The following is a 20,031-nucleotide window of genomic DNA, read 5'->3' on the forward strand; positions in this document are numbered from 1 at the left end:
GCAGGCTGTTGGTAGAACTGAGACACATGTATGTCTTTACTAGAGATTGTTTCTGTCTTAGGTTCATTTCCATAGATTTGAGAAACAATAAATGCTTTGTCACATGACCATTATTCAGGAGGTGTGCATTCACTGGTTATACGGACCCTGAGGGCATCGTCAGTTTTCTTATTGACATGGACACCTGTGTTTCAGTTTTCTCATCTCAAGGAATCATACTCACATTATTCTTTTTTCCAAAAACAATGTCCCCATACTACTTAGGATGATGGTTTTGGACTGTCTTTATATGCCAGAATAAAGAACTGCCCTATTTTAGATACCTCAAAACTTTCCTTTTGGTTGATGTTTCATTTTATCACCTTAGTTTTCCAATCTCTGCTATTTCTTCTTATAGGGCTTCGTGTTATCACTTGTTGACACTGGCTATGCATTGGTCCATGCAGAGCCATAGCAACACTTCAACACACTGACTTGTCTTCAGCACACTCATATTTGAATTAATCTTATACCCCCTAGATGTAGAGGAGGTTATGGAGAATTTTGTAATTCCTTTAATATTTTCCCCAATTTCTGAAAGATCTATTTCTAAGTAACTGTTGATGTGATTTTTGACAAAATTCTAATGGATTTACCATTCTTAGAGGATGGTGGTCTTAGTGACCATTTTTGTTCAAACTTCTACCCTAGTTTATGTTGCGTCACTACACGTAATAGAAAATGTTTGGCATTTTGAGAATTCTTGACATAGGACTTTTTGTGAAATTTACTTTGCCATTCATCATTTTATTATTTATGTAAGAATGGTCTCATTTGGGAAACACAAAATTCCTTCATCTGGAAGCTTAGGGGATATGTGATGATTAGAAAAAGAGGCTTGCTGATTAGCCAGAAGAGCTCTACACAATGGCAGAACAAGGAATTCCATATTGACAGTAAAGGAAGAGTTGATTATGCTGGAGAGGATTTGTTGACACTGAAATGAATACTTGTGACCAGTGCATAGTTTTGACTGACAGTTTACTGATGTACAATGTGAAATATATACTCTACATACGCTGGAATCCTCATATCAACTGGCCAGTTGGTGGTTTCTTCTTGAAGGAAAACCTACTTGAAAAGTCAAATTGTATCAGAAGGTTGCTGCTGAACTGAACATGTAAGGGGACTTTGTTGATGAATTGTGATCTTAACGTAGAATATCTTGAAATCTGTTTCTATCATTGGGACAGACCTGCCACGAAGAGTGAATATGGGTCATCTTGCATGGTCTATATCCTGACAGTGCAAGAGGCACCCCGCTATGGCACCCCTTTTCTTGCCTGTTTTTCAGCCACACATTAATTCAGCCATCAGATGTGTTAATGTCTTGGAGTAGATTATTATTCTTGTTCACTTTCAGTCATCTTTGATTGCTTTTCTGGGCCTTAATCTTGACAATACTTCATTGTTTTTAAGGTAGATGTTCTCGACTTTTTTTCCTCATTATTTTTTGTCCACTTTAGACTACCAGATTTTCACTGGCTCTACATCCCTCTGAAGGTGTGCCCAGATAATGTGATGTGTGAAACAGGCCAAGGAATGTGAACTGGGAAGACAAGCTGTTACCCTGTCCTTTTCTCTCACACCCAAGACAGTGTTGCCATAGCAGTAACTTTGAATCTCTTCTCCTTACCTTAAAAATTAACCCTTTGTAACTCCAGTGCTTAACTGTTTTAAGAAATGAATCATTTGTAATATACTTCACTAGTGGTCATGCCACTGAAGTCAAAATCTGCTAATTTGCAGCAGTTTCTACATATAGTTAATCCCATCCTTTAGGTTTTAAACTTGTTTCTGTCTCAAAGGATAATATTTCTTAGTTCTGGAAAGGTATCCTGCAGCCTTCTATATATTGACAAAAAGTAGACATTTCTTTAATGAAGGAATTGCTTTCAACATGAGAATCCAGCATCCGTGTAGGTTATTTTTCATGAGCAAAGAGGGACCAAATGTCTGGAGTGCTTTGGGTTCCAATTAAGTCATCATAAGAACACAAATTCTGACTAATATCCCATTTCCCTTAGCCATTTGTCCATGAAAACTCCTGTGGGCCATTTACTTCACATATTTATGTCATGTGGAACATCAATAGTAAGGAAATGCTGTGGTTTAGCATGTTTTCTAAAGCATTTACAACCTTATTTTCTCAAGTAGTTTGACAAATATCTCAACTCTCCACTCCAATGTCCCTGTCCAAGGAAGACAACAAAGAGTCAATAAATGGAGGAGAGAATTGTAATATTATTTTAGGTGTCTGTTATTCTCATGAATCTGGTTAAAACTTCACTAATTAAACTCTAAAAGATTTTGTTGATTAAACATTTTGATTTAGATACTTCACTGTCATTTTCTACTTAATTTTGGAAGCTGTGCTATAGGTTGACCCAACAACAAGAGCCATTGTGAATTCAGTGATGCTTACACCCAACATAATTGGGTTTTTTTATAGATTTGGGAAAATCTATTAACCAATCCATAATATGTGAGTGGGAAGTGGCCAAACGGGGTTAGCCTGAAAAAGCACCTTGTTCATTTTTTGCTATGGACTTGTGCTCTTGGGAGCATGGAAGTACAAAGCCTATTACTTACTCATGGTTCTAGCATTTCATCTGAGTCATAGTGAATCAGAACAGTTAGCGCTTTTGCTTATAAACATCCATTTCAAATCAATGCATTTTTTATATACTTTCAGGTTCAGTGAATGTCCTTGTGCTTTTCAAGGATGGTAGATAATGAATATAAAGGAATTATAAAGGAACAAGATGGCAGGTGACTACCATTGTCCTCTTGTAGATTTTTGTATCTTGAAATTCACGTTTGTAGTATACAAACGTGATACATATGGTATATTAATCATATATGATATATCTGATATATGATGCATATATGACATATAACATGTAAAATATATAATATATATCTCATATATGCAATATATACCCTATATATTATACCCTATATAATATATAACCTATATGATAAACTATATTACATATATCTTAAATCATATATACATATATGCATGTGTCCCTGTCCAAGGAAAACAACAAAAAATCCATAGAGGAGAGAATTGTAATATTATTTTTTGGTGTCTGTCATTCTCATGCATCTAGTTAAAACTTCACTAATTAAACTCTAAAAGGTTTTTTGGTTAAACATTTTGATCTAGATACTTCACTGTCATTTTCTACTTAATTTTGGAAGCTGTGCTGTAGGTTGAACCAACAACAAGAGTTATTATGAATTCAGCGATGCTTAAATCCAACATAATTGGGTTTTTTTTTTTTATGGACTGAGGGAAAATCTATTAACAAATCCATAATATGTGGATTATATTAATATTATATATTATATGATATATGAGATTGATGGGTTTAAATAAATTGTGTTGTACTAAGGGAAACTTCTAACATCAATTCTTATTTTTTATATAGGTGTTTGGATCCCAGTCTCTTACCAAATAACTACATATTAGAAATGTCAAATAAAAGTATATAGTGAACTCTTTGTTAATGATAAAATTAGACTTTCTGAACAACTTTTCCCTTGTAGTTATTGCTACGTAAGTTTCATTGTTTCACTCTGTCTTCTAGATACTCTGTGGAACTATTAATGTGCCACTGTATTTGTAAAGGAATCTGGTTTGACAGAGGGAATTAGAATTTTGTAACTACTGGGCAAGGTGTGATTTTTCTTTTTTCCTTAATACTGATGTTCAGGATGTTTAAAATAAAACTTAGTAATCATGAAATAAATATTTTCTCCTAGAAAAATGATATTTTGTCAGTTTCTGTGCGAGGAATTTGAGAAACACAAGTAACAATATGTTTGCCAAAAGAGACCCTATTAACATTATAAAAATTATTTAAAATAACGGGTACCTTTGAAGTAAATATGTGCCAAAGGCAGAACCTAACACTGTCTACATTGGTAATGTCATTTCTTGTCTAGACACCCACATGCTCAAAAAAGCTATTAAAATGCAATATTCAGCAAGTATTCAAGCTTCCCCTCTTTGCATTTTTTCTTAGCATTCTCCACTGATGGGCACCCTGCTCTCTGAGTGACGACATCTACGTTTCTTAAGTATTAGCCCCCTACAATATATGCTATTTTTATTCTATGCCCTGGAGCCATAGTGAAAACATCAGAAAATGTTTGTTTGTTTGTTTGTTTTTCTCATTCATTTACAGTCTTTTCTGCTTTTCCTGAACTAATAAAATTGAGAAAAATGTGAAGAGTAGTCAGAATGTTTCAGATCTAAAATCCAAGCCTCACTTACTTGATCTGAAGGACTTTCTTTATGGTCCTCGACTTCTTCCTGACTTCACAGATTCAAAGACTGATCAGAAACGAAACTCTTTTGCGCAGACATGGGTGCTTAACTGTACCCTCACCTGCACCTCTGTGAATCAGGGATGTTGACTTACCATCAGAGGAGTTGTAGGAGTTACTGATGCCTGACTTTTACATGTCTGCTAAAAGTGGGCCAGGCCTTGGGGGCATTTAGAGAGTTCAGTGTTTTAATCGTTTTCTTTGTGTTAATGTGCTACATTCTTAAAACAGAGCATGAAGGCAGTAAGATACCTTGGGCGGTGTGGGACAGAAGAACAGAGACAGTTGCCCACTTTTAGCAGACAAGTGAAAGTCAGGCATCAGTAACTCCTACAACTCCTCTGATGGTAAGTCAACATCCCTGATTCACAGAGGTGCAGGTGAGGGTACAGGTCAGCACCCATGTCTGCGCAAAAGAGTGTTCAACAAGGGTAGAGAGGAAGAGTTTAACATCATTGTTATTTTCAGTGGTAGCACAGATGCATTGGAGCAAAAGGAAAGGCAAAGACGGAAAGGGTTGGACTTAAGAACTATTAGGTTGCTACAAAGTAGATGTGGTTTTTGCCATTGAAAGTAATGGTAAAGACCGCAATTACTTTTGCACTAACCTAACTGTTCCCTTCTTGTACTGTTCTCATTCTGTGTGTTTGGATCAAATGGGTAAATTTTAGGAGTTAATGACATAGGCAAGGTTTTAAGAAGTTACATTCCCACAAATGTTATCTGTCTATGTATGTATGTATGTATGTATGTATGTATCTATCTATCTATCTATCTATCTATCTATCTATCTATCTATCTGGTTTATCTATCTATGTGTCTGTCTATCTGTCCTTCTGTTTTATTTTTCTGTGCTGGAATAATACATGATGAGAGGATTTTGTCTTAGCAGAACTGTAGCATGGATATTATTTGTGGTGAAAATTCATTTAGAATAATCTTATTATAATCATATGCTCTATTGTTTAGGGCAAGGAGAAAGCAGGCACATGTTGAAAATAACCCTTTAAAATAGCTGTCATGTACTTGTGACCTAGGACAATTAAATCCATACCTGGATAAAGCCTAACAGATAACTCTAAAATTGTTTTTTCTTAGTGTTTTCTTCTTATTTAAAAAAAAAAAAAAAAAAAAAAAGGACCCATTCATATGCCCAATAGAAGTCTTACATGACATTTAAAGTTGGTTTTGGTTTCTCTACACTTATTCTTCATTTTTTTTTTCTATTTAGAGTTTTATAACTTGTCAGGTGTGTGCTGTACCACTTTGCTGTTTTCGTAGAAAGTCGACTCCATAGGGAGGCAGCTATGGTACAGAGTTCCTAGGACCTGAAAATCTGGTTTTGAATCCCAGCTCTCTCTTCAGCCAAGTCAGCTTACTTTTTTGAGTTTAGGTTATAGTTGAATCAGGCTGTAGAAACATCAAATCCAAGAATAATGGAAGAGAAATGCATTTAAAATATTTTTTAAGCCCAGTGACAAATTATTATGAGGGCTGCCTCATTGACACTCCATTTGTGATCCAGGAATAAACATTATAATGGATGAACACATTTTTAGAATCAAGTTATGTTAACTTGAACTTCAGTCTTCTTCTAAAACCAATTATCTTTAAATCACATGGTTTTAAGACCTATATCCAGCATCTGCACTTACCTGTGGGAGTAGCATGGTACCATAAATAAGGCCACATTGTTTTAAGTCCATCTCCCAATTTTCTAAATGAAGTTGCTGAAACATGATTGTATGCTCCCATAGACTAAATACCTTTCTGTGAATTCATATACCATGTATTTGCACTTCAGGATTTAAAGTCCTCACAGCTTTACCTTGTGAGATATAAAAAGTCTTGGGTAAAGGGACAGGCACTTAAATATATTTTCCTGAACTATTCCAAGATGTGGCAAGAAATTTTCCATTTCAATTCATCAGTCACTCTTAAAAAAGTGGAAGGATTTAACTACTTTTTGTGGCCTTCAAAAAGTCATGCATCCCAGTTACACACAGAGTGGCCTATTAACACTTTGTCTTCAGGGTCCTCATTTTCATATACGTTGTAGTCTTGCTGATGCTTACTTAATTTCAGTTGATATTGAACACAAATACGTAAAACCAAAACACAGTGAAAGACAGGATGTGGAGTGAAAAGAGGACCAGGCCTGATGTACAAACCATGCCAAAGCTGCCTGGATAGCAGGTGTTCCTTCTCTGTGAGATTAGCTCCATAGAAAGCCATCCATAATTGGGCTTCTTCATAGGGAATGTAAATATTTTGATATATCATACCTTACTATTGAATAAAATATATAATTAGGGTGTTTATTATTTTCTTTTAAATTTTCGTTTCATGCTGTGAAAGTCAAAATTAGAAAACAGGTGGAGGGAAACCTCCTATTCATCACCAAACCTTATCAGTCCCATCCTCTTCATGCTTATTCAATTCTCTTCTTTTTCATTAAAAAAAAAATTGTTGAGCATATACTATGCATCAGGCATTGCACTACATGCAAGAAGTGTTATAAACAGGTATTTTCCCTGTTCTCAAAGAGTCAGCAGTCTGGGTTGGAATATTATTTTGCAGACAGCTATGACATAGGACCTTAGGGTATTTCTTAAGTGCCTTAAGAAATTCACAAACAGAAGTTACTTTTAGAGGGCATGTGTTTGGGAAGGCCAGGAATGATCACACAGGTCAGCAGGTCACAGACCCAGCTATAGAACATATGCTTCTTGTTCTTTTATTGGTGGTTATATTTAATGACAATGAACACAGGCACAGCTTAAACACACAAACTTCTTTTATTCACCCTTTCCCTTCACCCCTTGACCCAAAGCTGGAGGGGAGGATGGAGATCCACAGCCAGATGGAACACTCCACCATCTCACCCATAAGCAGTGATTAGAAATGGAGGAATATCTCCTTTTAACAGCCTTTGGATTTCATTAAAACCCTAGATAGACCTCTTTCCATCTCTGGGACCCAGCAGTCTAGACCGTGGGTCTCTGCTAACCCAGTCTGCAGGAGGTGCATCACTCTCCTTGTTGGCCAGGTGGGGCTCACTGAGTTAAATAGTGGTCCTTATCAGCTGTCCCCAGCTATCTGTCTCTAGCTTCCTTCCAACCAATGGGTCTGTTATTAAAAAATCAAACCCAACCTTCTGTCATCCTAACAAAATTGGGCTTTACATTTGAGGGTCAGGGAACATCTCTGAAGGTGGTTAGTATTATGATGACTCTCTAAAAGAAGACTCATACCATATGATCCCAACTTCATAATGGCAGGGTCAGAATACTAAGGACAAAGTCCATTGCAATTTCCATGTGGACCAAACTGTGCATGGATTATCAGCATCAACAGAAAATTTCTCATCCTTGATTTCAGCTTTTGTTTCATCTCCTTCTCTCACTGGCAAGTTTATCAGTGCTTGTATTGGAGTAAAGTGATTGGTCTGAAGCCTCACTTTTATCTGTTATTTCTCTCAAATAGGTGAAGGTGTTAATGGAGGGTAAACATAATGAACAATCAAGAACATAATAAAGTTAGAGGAACAGCAGGAAGCTTGGATCAATGGCCCCTGGAAAATTGAGAATTGACTGTAATTACAATAGATCAGAAGGAGTTCTCCTATCTCCCAATGAGTTTTCTGCTAAATTCACCTAAATCTTAGGAGAGTATCTTAGTCTTTAAAGTTGAATGGAAAACTTTTCTTGTCCTGTAAAGGCTTCTAACATCTCTGTAGATAATGGTGTTACCCTTCTTAAAGCCCAAGCCCACTGGAGCCCTGCATAGGAGGAAACACTTTCTAACTATAAGGCATGATGACTTGCAGAGCATGCAACACCAAGTGGAAGAAATAATATGGTGGTTTTGTTGTGACTGTTGTTTTAAATTCTGCCTAAGACTTTTGAGGTTACATGGGGTAGAGCATACCAGTTGAAAAAAAATGCAATATTATCTATTTTCCATTAACTTAGTCCTGTTTCCATCTTTGTCGTCTTCCTCCACCCCCTTGCTCTGGGTCCAGTGGAGAACTCAGGTGATTCACTCATCTGCACAATGATTTTGGCTAGGACATATCTTGATTAAATGTCTCTGGGAAACTTCTGAGGATGGGGCAAGAATTCTGAGACAGGAGCATTGCTTTTGATGTGAAGACAGTTGGGATTAGATGAATCTGATTTCTTCCAATCCCACTGACCCTTGAGACAGATTAACCAGATCTGGCAACAAAACCATCATCTCCATTGCAAAAGAAGGTGGCTTACTATCCCTATTGCATGACCAAATGTTTGCTAATCTAGTTTATAGCAACTATTAAGATTTCAAATGGACTGATGTTACAGTTTTGCACTGAGATTTTCCCCTATGGAAAGAACAAATCTTGTTACAAGGGACACCGCAATGACCAGTATGGAAATGTTTAATTAGTTCTCACATTTTTTTTGTCCCCTAGATTTTCTTCTCCTCAGACTTGGAGGGTGGAGGTGGGGGGGAAAGGCAGCATTGACACTTTTCTTTTTCTTTTTCTTTTTTTCAGATTCAGAAGAGTAAAAAAGACCTCATAGACAATAAAAGAGGCTGCCAATGTCTTGCATCATTCTAGCTGAGCTTCTTCATTCTCCTTCTTCTCCTTCTTCCACAAAGACTCATATCTGGAGAAGGTGTACAACTTTCACACACAAGCCCCCACCCCTGACCCTTGGCCTTCTCTCACACCATCTCCTCCCAGGGGATGACTCTTTGGGGGTTGGTTTGAGGTCTTAGAACTCTGGGGGATATTCCCCTGAGCAAACCAAACAACTTGAGATTTTTACTCAAACAGAAACAAAACATGAAGGGACATCCTCAAAATCCTTTGCTAATGACCTGGCTTTCAAGGCACCTGTCTGGCCTGATGAGAATGGACATCCTGGATATGCTGGGAGAGGCCTGAAAAAAGCCACACACACAGTAATTGCCATTTTATGACTGTCAATGCCATTACTTTAAATGTTGTCATTTTTGCACTGGCTACTGATGATACAGCCATGCTGACATTCATCACAGCAAAGATGATGATTCCAGTCTCTGGTTCCTTTCCTGTCAGGAACATGTGTTTTCTCCAATTTCCTTTCAGACTTAAAATTGTTCTTATGCTTTCTTTCCCATTTGTATAATACAGAATTCTGTTTGTTTTCTAAAAAAGATTATTCCATAGGAATCTTTATTTGATGGCTAATTTATTGTATCTGTTCATTCATTAGTGTAAACCTGAATGTTTAGCTGATGACCATACTGTTGAGTGGGTACCCATTGTTTTCACTGGTAGCATCCATAACTGAGTGGTTACTGAAATTTTTACCACTGGCTGGCCATCTTCTTTTGGATATCTGTGGTTTCACTTCATCACTCTTCTTTTTATTCAGGAAAGTGCTAAGGGAATTAGTATCAGGGAGATATAGCAGATAATTCTTTGCATTTTAGTGAGTTTTTAAAAATACAAGATAGAAGTGGATTAATAGCATGAATCAAAAATAAGAATAGTAGATGTAGCATGGAAAGAGAATAACATTGCAGCCCCCTTGAGATCAAATTACAGGTGGGATCTAAGGGAGTGCCAGTAAAGTGTGACTTTATGAGTCTGATGTGATTTAGATAAAAGTGATTCTTAAAATGTGGTTGTTGGTCACACAGGAATCTCTGTGCCCTTCCCAAGAAGAGTAAAGCACATGAATATGCTGGTGATGAAGTGGGGATTAGTACTAGAAAGAAAGAGAGCTAGGCAATAGGTTTAAGTGTATTCCCTACTACAGATTTAATTTATACATGAAAAAGCACAAGAACAGACATTTAAACATCCTTTTATTACTAAGGTAAAATATTGGCATTTTTTCAGGCAGAAAGAAAGAGACTGTATGTGGTCTTCCAGGACCTTTGCCTTGCCAAAATGTTCCCCAGAAAGATTTGAAGAACTTTGTAGTAGAGAATACACAACAGCATGCTGATGTTTGAACAGATTTCTTCTGTCAACTTTACATTTTGCCTTGGAGAAACACTTAGATTTTTCTGTTGTGCTCCCTGTGTTCATAACAATGACCTCTTCACATAACGTGGACACAAATTCAAATGACTTCAGGGGTCTAGCAGGTCAAGTAAATGAATAAAGCAAGCCATGTAATATCACAGTCATTGTGGTAAATGGCAATTCATGGAGGGCCTTTGTATCAGTAAGAGAAGAAGAAGCAATGGGGACTGAGAGAAATTGGGGAGGGTGGGTGCTGCCAAAACAGGGTATTTGGTAGGCAGCTACTGAATTCGAGCTGTGTGGGGATAGGGGTCCTAGATACCTAGGATTTGATATAAGCTCTCTCCAAATTTTTACATATTGACAACTCAAAAACTTACACTGTGCTAATCAAATGAAACCTGCCTGTGAGCTGCATTCAATCGGTTTGCAAACTATGTGCTTAGAAGTGGTATAATTTTGTATTGAAATTAAATATAACAAAGAGTATGTCAATTTTTGACCTTGGAACCTGGACCTTTTACCTCATTTATATTCTGTATTTTTGTATGTGGAGCTTTTTGGCCAGTCAAAATAGAAAGTCTACAGCTTCCATTTTATAATCTAACAAGCAACAAGAAACAACATTTGAAAAAGAAACAGGAATATAGCCATTTTTTCTAGCACCAATAAAAATTGAAATGTTTTTCATTTGCTTTAAGTCATTAATCAACCGAAAAAGAATGGAAAGAGAATTTCATTCCATAAAGAACTTCACCTAAAACTCTCAGTGAAGTAAAACAAAACTCCATGTAACTCACTCTTAGCTTTAAATCTTTAAAAAGTGTTTTGAAGGGATATTGAGTAAAAATGCAAAGTTATCTATTAAAAATACAAAATGCTATATTATATGATGCTATGAATTGATACTGGAGCTGATAAAGCATTAAAGTAATTATTCCACGTCAGTGCTGACTGCAAGAGCAGTATTTTCAAAGCTCTAGCTTATTTTCTGGGGTCTTTTAATTCTCTTAAAAGAGCTTTCTTCAAGTTGAGCAGCAATTTGGGACAAACATTATTCTATTGCACAGATTACGGCATCTTACTCTGGTTTACACACACAGAGCAAGGACTTACACACCTGAATTAAGAATGACCAGTATGCGGGGACAGCAATAGGGACAGACCTAACACAGACAAAACCACACACTCTACACGTTCCTTGGTAAAATGTGACAAATTGAGTTAGCCTTTGAATTTGGGTCCCCATGTCGTCAAATAGCGCTACATTTAAGTTGTGTTAATATGGTACATTTCAGTGGCATAATGACCCATTCTTATGGAGGACTTTGTTCCATGTTTTATTTGTGCCAATCTTTCTTAGGTTATGAGCCCTATTAGTTCATGGCAGCTGGCAAGAGACCCGTTTCTAACCCATTAAATTCAAATGGACTTTCTTCCACTGTCCATTTCATTTTTGGAGCTTTTAAAAACTACTGAAAACATTTGACATGATCCCATTGTGGATCTGATACACTTAAACAGTAAAATGATATCTAAACATCTGAAAGCCAAAGAATAACCTAGAGCACATGTTCATTCATTTGTAGAATTGAAGCCATTGTATTATATTTTCCACCTGGAACCATGCCTTTGGATACAAAAGTGTAAAGTAAAAAGCAACGTTACCATGGGATGTGAGACAGTAATCCAAAGGTTGGAGACCAATTTTTGTTATCCATATTTTGGAAGTATGGATACTGTTTATTTTAATATCACTTCTCTCATGGGTCACTTTTCCTTAAATAGATAGATAGATAGATAGATAGATAGATAGATAGATAGATAGATAGATAGATAAAAGATAGATAGATAGATAGATACATACATAGATAGATAGATAGATAGATAGATAGATAGATAGATAGATAGATAGATAGATAGAAATATAATATAATACCTTTTCTTCTTTTTTAACCTATAAGCAGAGACTTTGATGATGGAAATTACTTTGTAACATTCCCCACGGAGCCTAGGAAAAACAATAGGAAACAAAGCATGAAATCTTTTTCTCATAGTGAAATAGGGAAGATTCTAAGATTGGAAGTCTGTATATGTAGTGTTCTATCCCAGATAAAGAGAATTTAGGGAATTCAGGCAACATTTTGTTTTTCCTAATTGGAAACTTTGTTCTGATTCTGAGATGCCCACACACCCCACAGGAGATGCAGTGCTGGCCCACCACAGTGCTTGGAACACGGTCAGCATTCAGGAAACACATTCGAAATCATCTAACTGAATTCCACTATCCACTTGTGAATGCAAACAAAATTCAAATTTCCCTGAAAATTTATTCAACTTCTCCTATATGCCAAGTACACTGCTAAAGGCTTATCTTCTAAGTATATGCAGGCATACCCTACTCACACAAAAAACTTATTACAAGAGATGGGAAATTGCAGGTAATTTGGGAGAAATTGTCAGCCAAATTTATGAAAAAACTAAAATAAAACTTCTCTGTGGCCTCTTGACTTAAGAAAAAACAAAACAAAACAAACAAAACAAAACAATAAAACAGGATTTATCTGAGAATGTCTTTCCAAAAGGGAAGATGACACCAATCTATATAAAACATCAGTGAATTTACTGAGAATCCAAGTGGAAACCTTTAAAACCTTAAACAGACCCACCTAGAGCAAATAGGAGATTCTCTACGTACAGCATGAGGAATCACTGCATAGTTCTGCTCCACCAATAATGTGATCTGGTACAGCACCGCACCGTGGCAAAGTTAGACGTTAAAGAACATAATGATGCAATAACGATGTTATATTGGATCTTATTCATGAACAAATGGAAAGTAATACTTACAATTTATCAACTGTGATCCATGATTAAAGGCCTCATCACTGAGAAAATGAACTTAATGAAAAAAATTGTAATAAGCAGTGACAATATTCCTATGAAACCTCCCTCTGGGAATCAAGAGACATATTACTTGCCAAGGCCAGATTTTAGTTTTTAAGGTTTCCTCTCTCTCACCAAAGACACTGGTGGGCATGGAGATGACACTAGAATTAGAATGTTACCAGAGTCATTTACATTAGACAGTTTATCTGAGCATGAACATGTTCCCAGGGAGATTAGAATAATGGGAAGCAGGCCTCTAAAGATTCTCCTTGGACATTTGTAAAAAGACTGGTTGCTTCTCCAGGAATGTCTGAATTAAGCAAGAATTGTGCCACTGAAAAAGCATCTTGTTTTTATATCGAACAAGGAACGATTGTGCAGTGGATGACCTGGACTGAAAGATGTATGATGGTCAAGTTTAAACCCTATTAATTCCTGATTGTTTTCTTCAATACCCTCACCCTACTCATTTTTTTTTGAAAATATTGCCAGACATATTTGGCATGAATTCATGTTTATTCTGGCTTCTGTTCCCAAGCAGAAGTGGATTAACCCTGGCAATGGCTGGCTTCACTAACTACTTGCACCCAGCCTGGGCTGCCATCTGCTCAGCCAGGAGAAGCAGGGAGTGGGGTATGGGCCCTTTCAGTTCGTTCAGGGCACTCACTCAGTCTCCCCTGAGGAGACCTTCTCCCCCTTGAAGGGTGAATGCTGGCTGTTGCAGGCCAGAGGCAGTGCCAACTGGAGACCCATCCTCTCAGCTTTGGTCAGCTTCAGCCATGATTCCTGAACCTCACCCATGTATTCTTCATGAGTGCTGGCTTCTGAACCTACAGGAGCATTTCTCAGTCAGTTTATGGTGCAGGGTAATTCATTTAAAATAAAGCCCATTAAAACCCAATGGCTATAGAATGGGTTTTAAATAGATTGCCCTGGTCTTTGCTTCCCTCTCATGACCTATCTTGGAGTAGAATTTGTGTACTACTGTCCTTGTCTTTGAGTGGGTATATGTGTTATGGTACAGAAATATAGTCACATATTATATTAATATATACAGATGGATAGGAAAAACCTACAGCCATAGGTATCGTCCAATAACTGATTCTAGAGGTAGAACTATAGAGTATACATTTCCTTTTTTCTTGCTTTGATGATATTTTTATACAATTTTATATGCTGTAAAATTTTCAAAAATATATTTGCTATTTTCATTTGTAGAGCTTGGTTAGGTTTTTATCAGCTCTTGTGCCCACTGTACAACCAGATTCTCCCCATCTAATTCAAATGTCTTCCCTTTTTCAAACTCTTTCCTTTATGTTTTCCTTTTTTTTCCTCCCATTTTTCTACCCTTCACAAATTCCTTCTTTTGCTTCTGCCCAGGTAACCCATTCTGCTTGCAGTATCATTTTAGCATGTACAAACACAAAATAATGGGAAAAATAAAAGCACCTTGTTCCATGTAATTCATATGGGAAAGTTTTGGGTGTAAAGGTCACTGGGGATAGATGGGAAGACAGAAACAGCTTGGGAAAAGGAAGCAGGAAAAAAGGAAATCTTTATGGGAAATCAATTACCCAAAGCCAGGTGAGTCACTTAGAGGCGAAAATGATGTTGTTATTGTCCTCCCTTAGTGTAGAGCACAACTTTTGCTCTCACAGGGTTTTTCTCTTTAGGATGCATAGCACCCTATGCATTAAATGCATACCATCCTAAAGAGACCCCACTCACCATGAGTCTGTAGGCTCTCTCCTGATGAGGGCACTGGCCATATGTGAATGGAAAACTCAACTCATCTCTTCAGCCTTAGATATTGCTGCTGTTCAGCTGGATTTGTGAGAAATATCTGGATTAATATCAAGAACATTTAGCAAGACTCAAAAGAGAGAGGCAAGCAGAACCAAAACCCAAACCTCAACCAATATCTAGCTGAATAAACAATTCTTTGGAGGAATAAGGAAGGGATTTCTGGATATGTTCTGAGAATGCTCTTCCAAAAGGGAAGATGGTAATACGGACTTGTTTTGATTTCATGGTAGTGATAGAGTGTAGTTCCGTGATGTGAAATACACTTCTGGCAGATAAAACGCAGGTTGTAATTTGCATTTGTACATCACAGGGCAAAAGAATGGCCATCCATTCTAAGGAAGAGTGTTCCGTCCCCTAAGATGCTGCTTAAACAACATATCCAAATGCCATAGTATCATATCTCCAAATACAAAATTAAATCATAAGGATTCATGTAGAAAAGAGTATACTGAGCTGTTCTCCGAAAAATGTATGATGTGTTTATTGTAAACCTTTATTGCACAGATGAGCCTGACAGTCCTTCAATGTATAATTTTCTCCCAGCATCTAGTAATGCATAAGTACTTGTATGTTCTTCTGATTACCAAATAAAAACAATGAGTTAACCTCTTAATTGGAATTGGATAAATGAAAAGTCTGTTTTTTTTCTTCCTTTGAATGTTTCCCATTGTTGTCCATGTTCTGTCTCAGATATAGGGCTGTCCAAACTCAGTCAACCATCTGTCTCTTTTGTATTCCCTGAAACGCCTCATAATACCCAGGCACCAAGTGCCTTTGCCTGCACTCTGTTAAGACATACACAGAGTATGACTATATCATGTTTCATTTCAGCTTTTTTGACTATGAGGGATGAAGCAAATGGGTTATCAGAAGCTTGTCAGAGGCATAAGAAATCTCAGCATTTGTGGAATTAAGCTGGCTTCCATATGTTTAATTTTCTTCAGGGTACAATGATATTATGGTTTTACAGCCCTGTGATGCTAGCTTTCTGAATTGCAAACTTTTTCTTTCTCCTACTCTTGAAAGGGGTATATTTGGCAACATTTTCCTGTTCCGGCCATGAACATAAGGAGTCTGACTAGGGAATACAGATGTTCCTTAACTTGTCATGGGGTCACGTCCCAATAAACCCATTGTAGGTTGAAAAAATCGTAAGTCGAAAATGCATTTAATATGCCTAACCTACCAGCTATGTTTGCATCATAGCTTAGGCTATCCTGCCTTAAACATGCTCAGAACACTTACATTATCCCAGAGTTGGACAAAATCACCTAACACAAAGCCTATTTTATAATAAAGTATTGAATAGCTTATGTAATCTATTGAATACTGTTCTGAAAGTGAAAAACAGAATGGTTATATACAGTTTCTTCTGAGTGTGTATCACTTTTGCATCATCATGAAGTCCAAAAATTTAAGTTGAGCCATCATGATTCAGGGACTCTGTGTAGTCATTCATTACTCCTGTTTGTGGGGATATAACGGGTTTACATCCTGTATAGCATCCAGCCTGATGCCTTCAAACCGGCCCCAGATAGAGATCCCTCTAGTGTTGATACTGCATATTACACAAATACCACCCCTTCGTCAGGGCCTCCTGGTGTATCATTTTTGCTTGGTAGTATTGCTCTGATGAAGGGGAGTGTGATGTTCCTCCAAAGCAACCATGCTTGCTATTCACCAAAACATATTTTTAATGTTTTTTCCTTAAAGTAAAAATAGAATTTACTCAATTTGGAAAGTGTAGACAGTATAATAGGAAACTTAAAATCACTTGTGATATCCCATCCGACAATTAATCATTGTAGATACTTTATTTTCTGATGATCTTTTGCTGTGCATTTTTACACAGTTAAGGCTGTATAGTATAGTTAATTTTGAATTATGGTTTGTTCACACAACATTGGATTGTAAGCATTTTCTTGTGTTTTTTTAACCTCTCCATCAATATAATTTCAATAGCAGCATAATATTTTATTCTGTGGCTCTAGTGCAATTTACTTAACCACCCCTCTGCTGTTGGACAATTAAGTTATATGCTTTTATTTTATTTTTTGCAGTTGTAAATAGCAGCAATGGAGCTCTTTGTGCATAAGGCTTTGTCACATTTCTGAATATCTCCATTGGACAGATTTCTAGATATCTAGAAATCTGGGTCACAGGTTGTGAACATTTTTTTTGAACTCCTCATTCATATGCCCAATTCAAGTTCAAAGCATATTCAAATACTTTGAAAGACACATTTAAATAGCTTGTGGTGTTGTATCTCTGAATAGCTCTTGTTTTTAATCATTGTTCTTTGTGATGAACAGGCATATTCAAATTACACAAAACTAAACCTAGTATTGATGGTGGTTGTATTGTGGAGGAAAAAAAATAAATACTCTGAGTATGCAGCTCTAATTTATATACTCTTGGTTGATAACTCTTAGGGTGGTGTGTGTGTGGTGTGGTGGGGGGGAGGTGTTGAAGACCTCCAGACTCTTTCAGTGATCCCATAGCCTGAAGCAAAACTTGGACTTTTATTGATGGTCTCTCTTCAAAGCTGTAAAGGGCAAAAGTGATGATTTGTTCTGAGGCTTCAGGCAATGGCTTGTTGCCCTCCGCCCCAGCCCAAATGGAACACAAAGAAGATGTTGGCAGATATGCTCAGCAACAATGATCAGAGGTCTGTGGGTATCAGAAAGGCAGTCATTTACAATATGTGAAAACAGAGAGATTGAAAATGGCCAATAAGTTGACAGAAACGTTCATACCTCAGCTTTTCAGCATCCTCCTCTGCCCTGTGGGATCTGGTTGTACTATAATAACATTGCTATTGCCAGATCATTAATAATGATGATGTTTGGTCTCAAGGGCTCTTAAATCACCCTTTCCCCAGCAGGCATAGGCTTGGCCAGGCTAACCCCATTTTGCAGAAGGGAAATTATTTGTTTGAGGTTAAGCTGCAAATCACTGTGCTTCAGCACTAACTTTGTGAAGTCCCGAGTCTTAGGTGTGCAGTCACCCTGAGGTGGGCAGCCTTAGTTGTCACTTCTATCACTGTCCTCTTCTCCAGACTCTTGATGAATTGGATTCATTGCCCTTTAGTTGAACCAAACAAGGACATTAATTTGAAATATCTGAAAGCTATTCGTTTGTCAAAGGATACCTCAAGTCACACGAGCTGCAGTGGTGACATTTCTGTCCCGAGCTGACGGATTGGGTTGTTTACTCCTTAAATAGCCACATGCTGTGAGTCAAGGGCAATGTAATTCCTGACCTTGAAGTGTTTATTTCCCAAAGATGACAGATTACTTACTTAGACACACACACACACGCACATATGTACACACACACGCACACACACACGCATGCGCACATGCACATTCACACACGACTTTCTAAAACAAATAAACACTATACTGTATGACACTGTTTGCTAAGCACTGTCATATGTGTACTCTTACTTGATACTCACAATTATTGTCCTGACATTGATGTTTTCTCAATTTTATAGATGAGGAAAATGAAATTTAGCAATAGCAGCATTGACATAGTTGTTTGTTCATTTGTTTTTATTTTACCTCATTTATAAAATATTTGAGAATTCTAAACTCATATGAATTTAATACATTGCTTTTCTAATGATTAAGAAAGAAGAATAAAACCAGAGTCATAAAGTAGAGCTAGCACAGATAGAGCAAACCAGGGCAAATGTTAATATGCAGATGTGCAGTCTAAATCGACCTCCCCTGATTCCTAGCATTATGTCATAAACTGGGTCTAAGCTTTCTGGAATCGTAAGATTAAATGGAAAGAAGCCATTTACAAGATTCACATCCGTGAGGATGAGCACACCAGTTGTTTCAGAAGAAAGAAGGCTTCCCTCCCGACAACTGAAAGAAACATCTTCTCTAGGTATTCATGAAGGCGGTGCATCTCATGGCTGCAGATCAGGCTCACCTGGGAACGTTAAAAAGTCCTCATGCCCAGGTCCCACCCAGACCAACTAAACAGCATCTTGGGGTGAAGGGCCAGGTGTCAGCATATTGTTTAAGAACTCCCCAGATGATTCTAACATGTAGCCAGGACTGAAAACCACTGACAGAGTAGATTTCTACAATGAATCCAAGAACCAGTTCCATGTGATGGGTGGTCTGAAGCCTTCTGTGTGCATCGTACAGTACAGTTTAGAAGCTGGATCGGGACTGGCTGTTCCCACCTGGTTTCTGATGCTCTTCCTGGACGTGGGAGGGAGCAAGGGAAGGCTGAAGGGCAAAGGACTTTAGAAAATGAAACTTAGATATATTGGGTATTACTCCCATGAGTGGAGTAAAGTGATAGGTAATTTGGTAGCTTCCGTATGGAAAGTGATTTCAAGAACACAACCTCAGTGAACTGGAAGCCAGTGGGAGGCTGACTCAGAACCTAACCACCCCCAATGGCCCGTGGCAAAATCAAAACCAGTTTTATTTTATGCATCCCCGCCTGCTACCTGTTTATGACTCATGATTATGAGAGGTGGGATGGCTTCATCCCTTTCCTGATATGTTGGGCATCTCACCAAGCAAACAGAGAAAATAACAGCATTTCCAGAAGGGCTTGCAGTTCTGCTTTTTCACTGACTCAAGGTTCCCAGAACTCCCCTACTCAGTGTTTGCAAAGAAGATACTAAGGGGATGAAAAACTACCTCTGTGAAAAGCTATCAACCTGCAGCCTTTTGGAAGATTATAGTCAGTTTTTTTTTTTTAATTCCACCATGCATTTCTATGAAATAACCTGACAATAGTAGATGTTTCTACAGTTAGCAACATGTAAAGTTTGTGGTCAGTGAGCGCTTTGTAGTTTTTCAGGTACTCATGTAGGCAACATTAAATTTGCTCTCTCAACTTCATAAGAGTATCCACAGAAAGCAGAATGCCACACTTTTCGTTAGTTAGACAAAAAGAAGGAAATTTCTACCACACAAGTT

General features: G+C 37.5%; 1 protein-coding gene across 4 annotated transcripts in view; it reads left to right on the forward strand.

Moving 5' to 3' along the window:
- Positions 1–20,031, forward strand: part of PDE1C (phosphodiesterase 1C, calmodulin-dependent 70kDa) — a 583,126-nt gene that overhangs the window by 505,746 nt on the left and 57,349 nt on the right. The window contains exon 18 of one of the 4 annotated variants that reach the window (XM_011972182.1): positions 8,915–9,577. The exons of the other annotated variants lie outside the window; for them this stretch is intronic. Within the exon in view, the coding sequence (XP_011827572.1) occupies positions 8,915–8,928 (14 nt within the window). The 3' untranslated portion in view covers positions 8,929–9,577. Of the gene's footprint in view, positions 1–8,914; positions 9,578–20,031 lie in introns of those variants that run through there. 4 annotated transcript variants of the gene reach the window in all.

Source organism: Mandrillus leucophaeus, unplaced genomic scaffold (assembly GCF_000951045.1).
Source record: "Mandrillus leucophaeus isolate KB7577 unplaced genomic scaffold, Mleu.le_1.0 Scaffold128, whole genome shotgun sequence".
Taxonomy (NCBI): Eukaryota; Metazoa; Chordata; class Mammalia; order Primates; family Cercopithecidae; genus Mandrillus; species Mandrillus leucophaeus.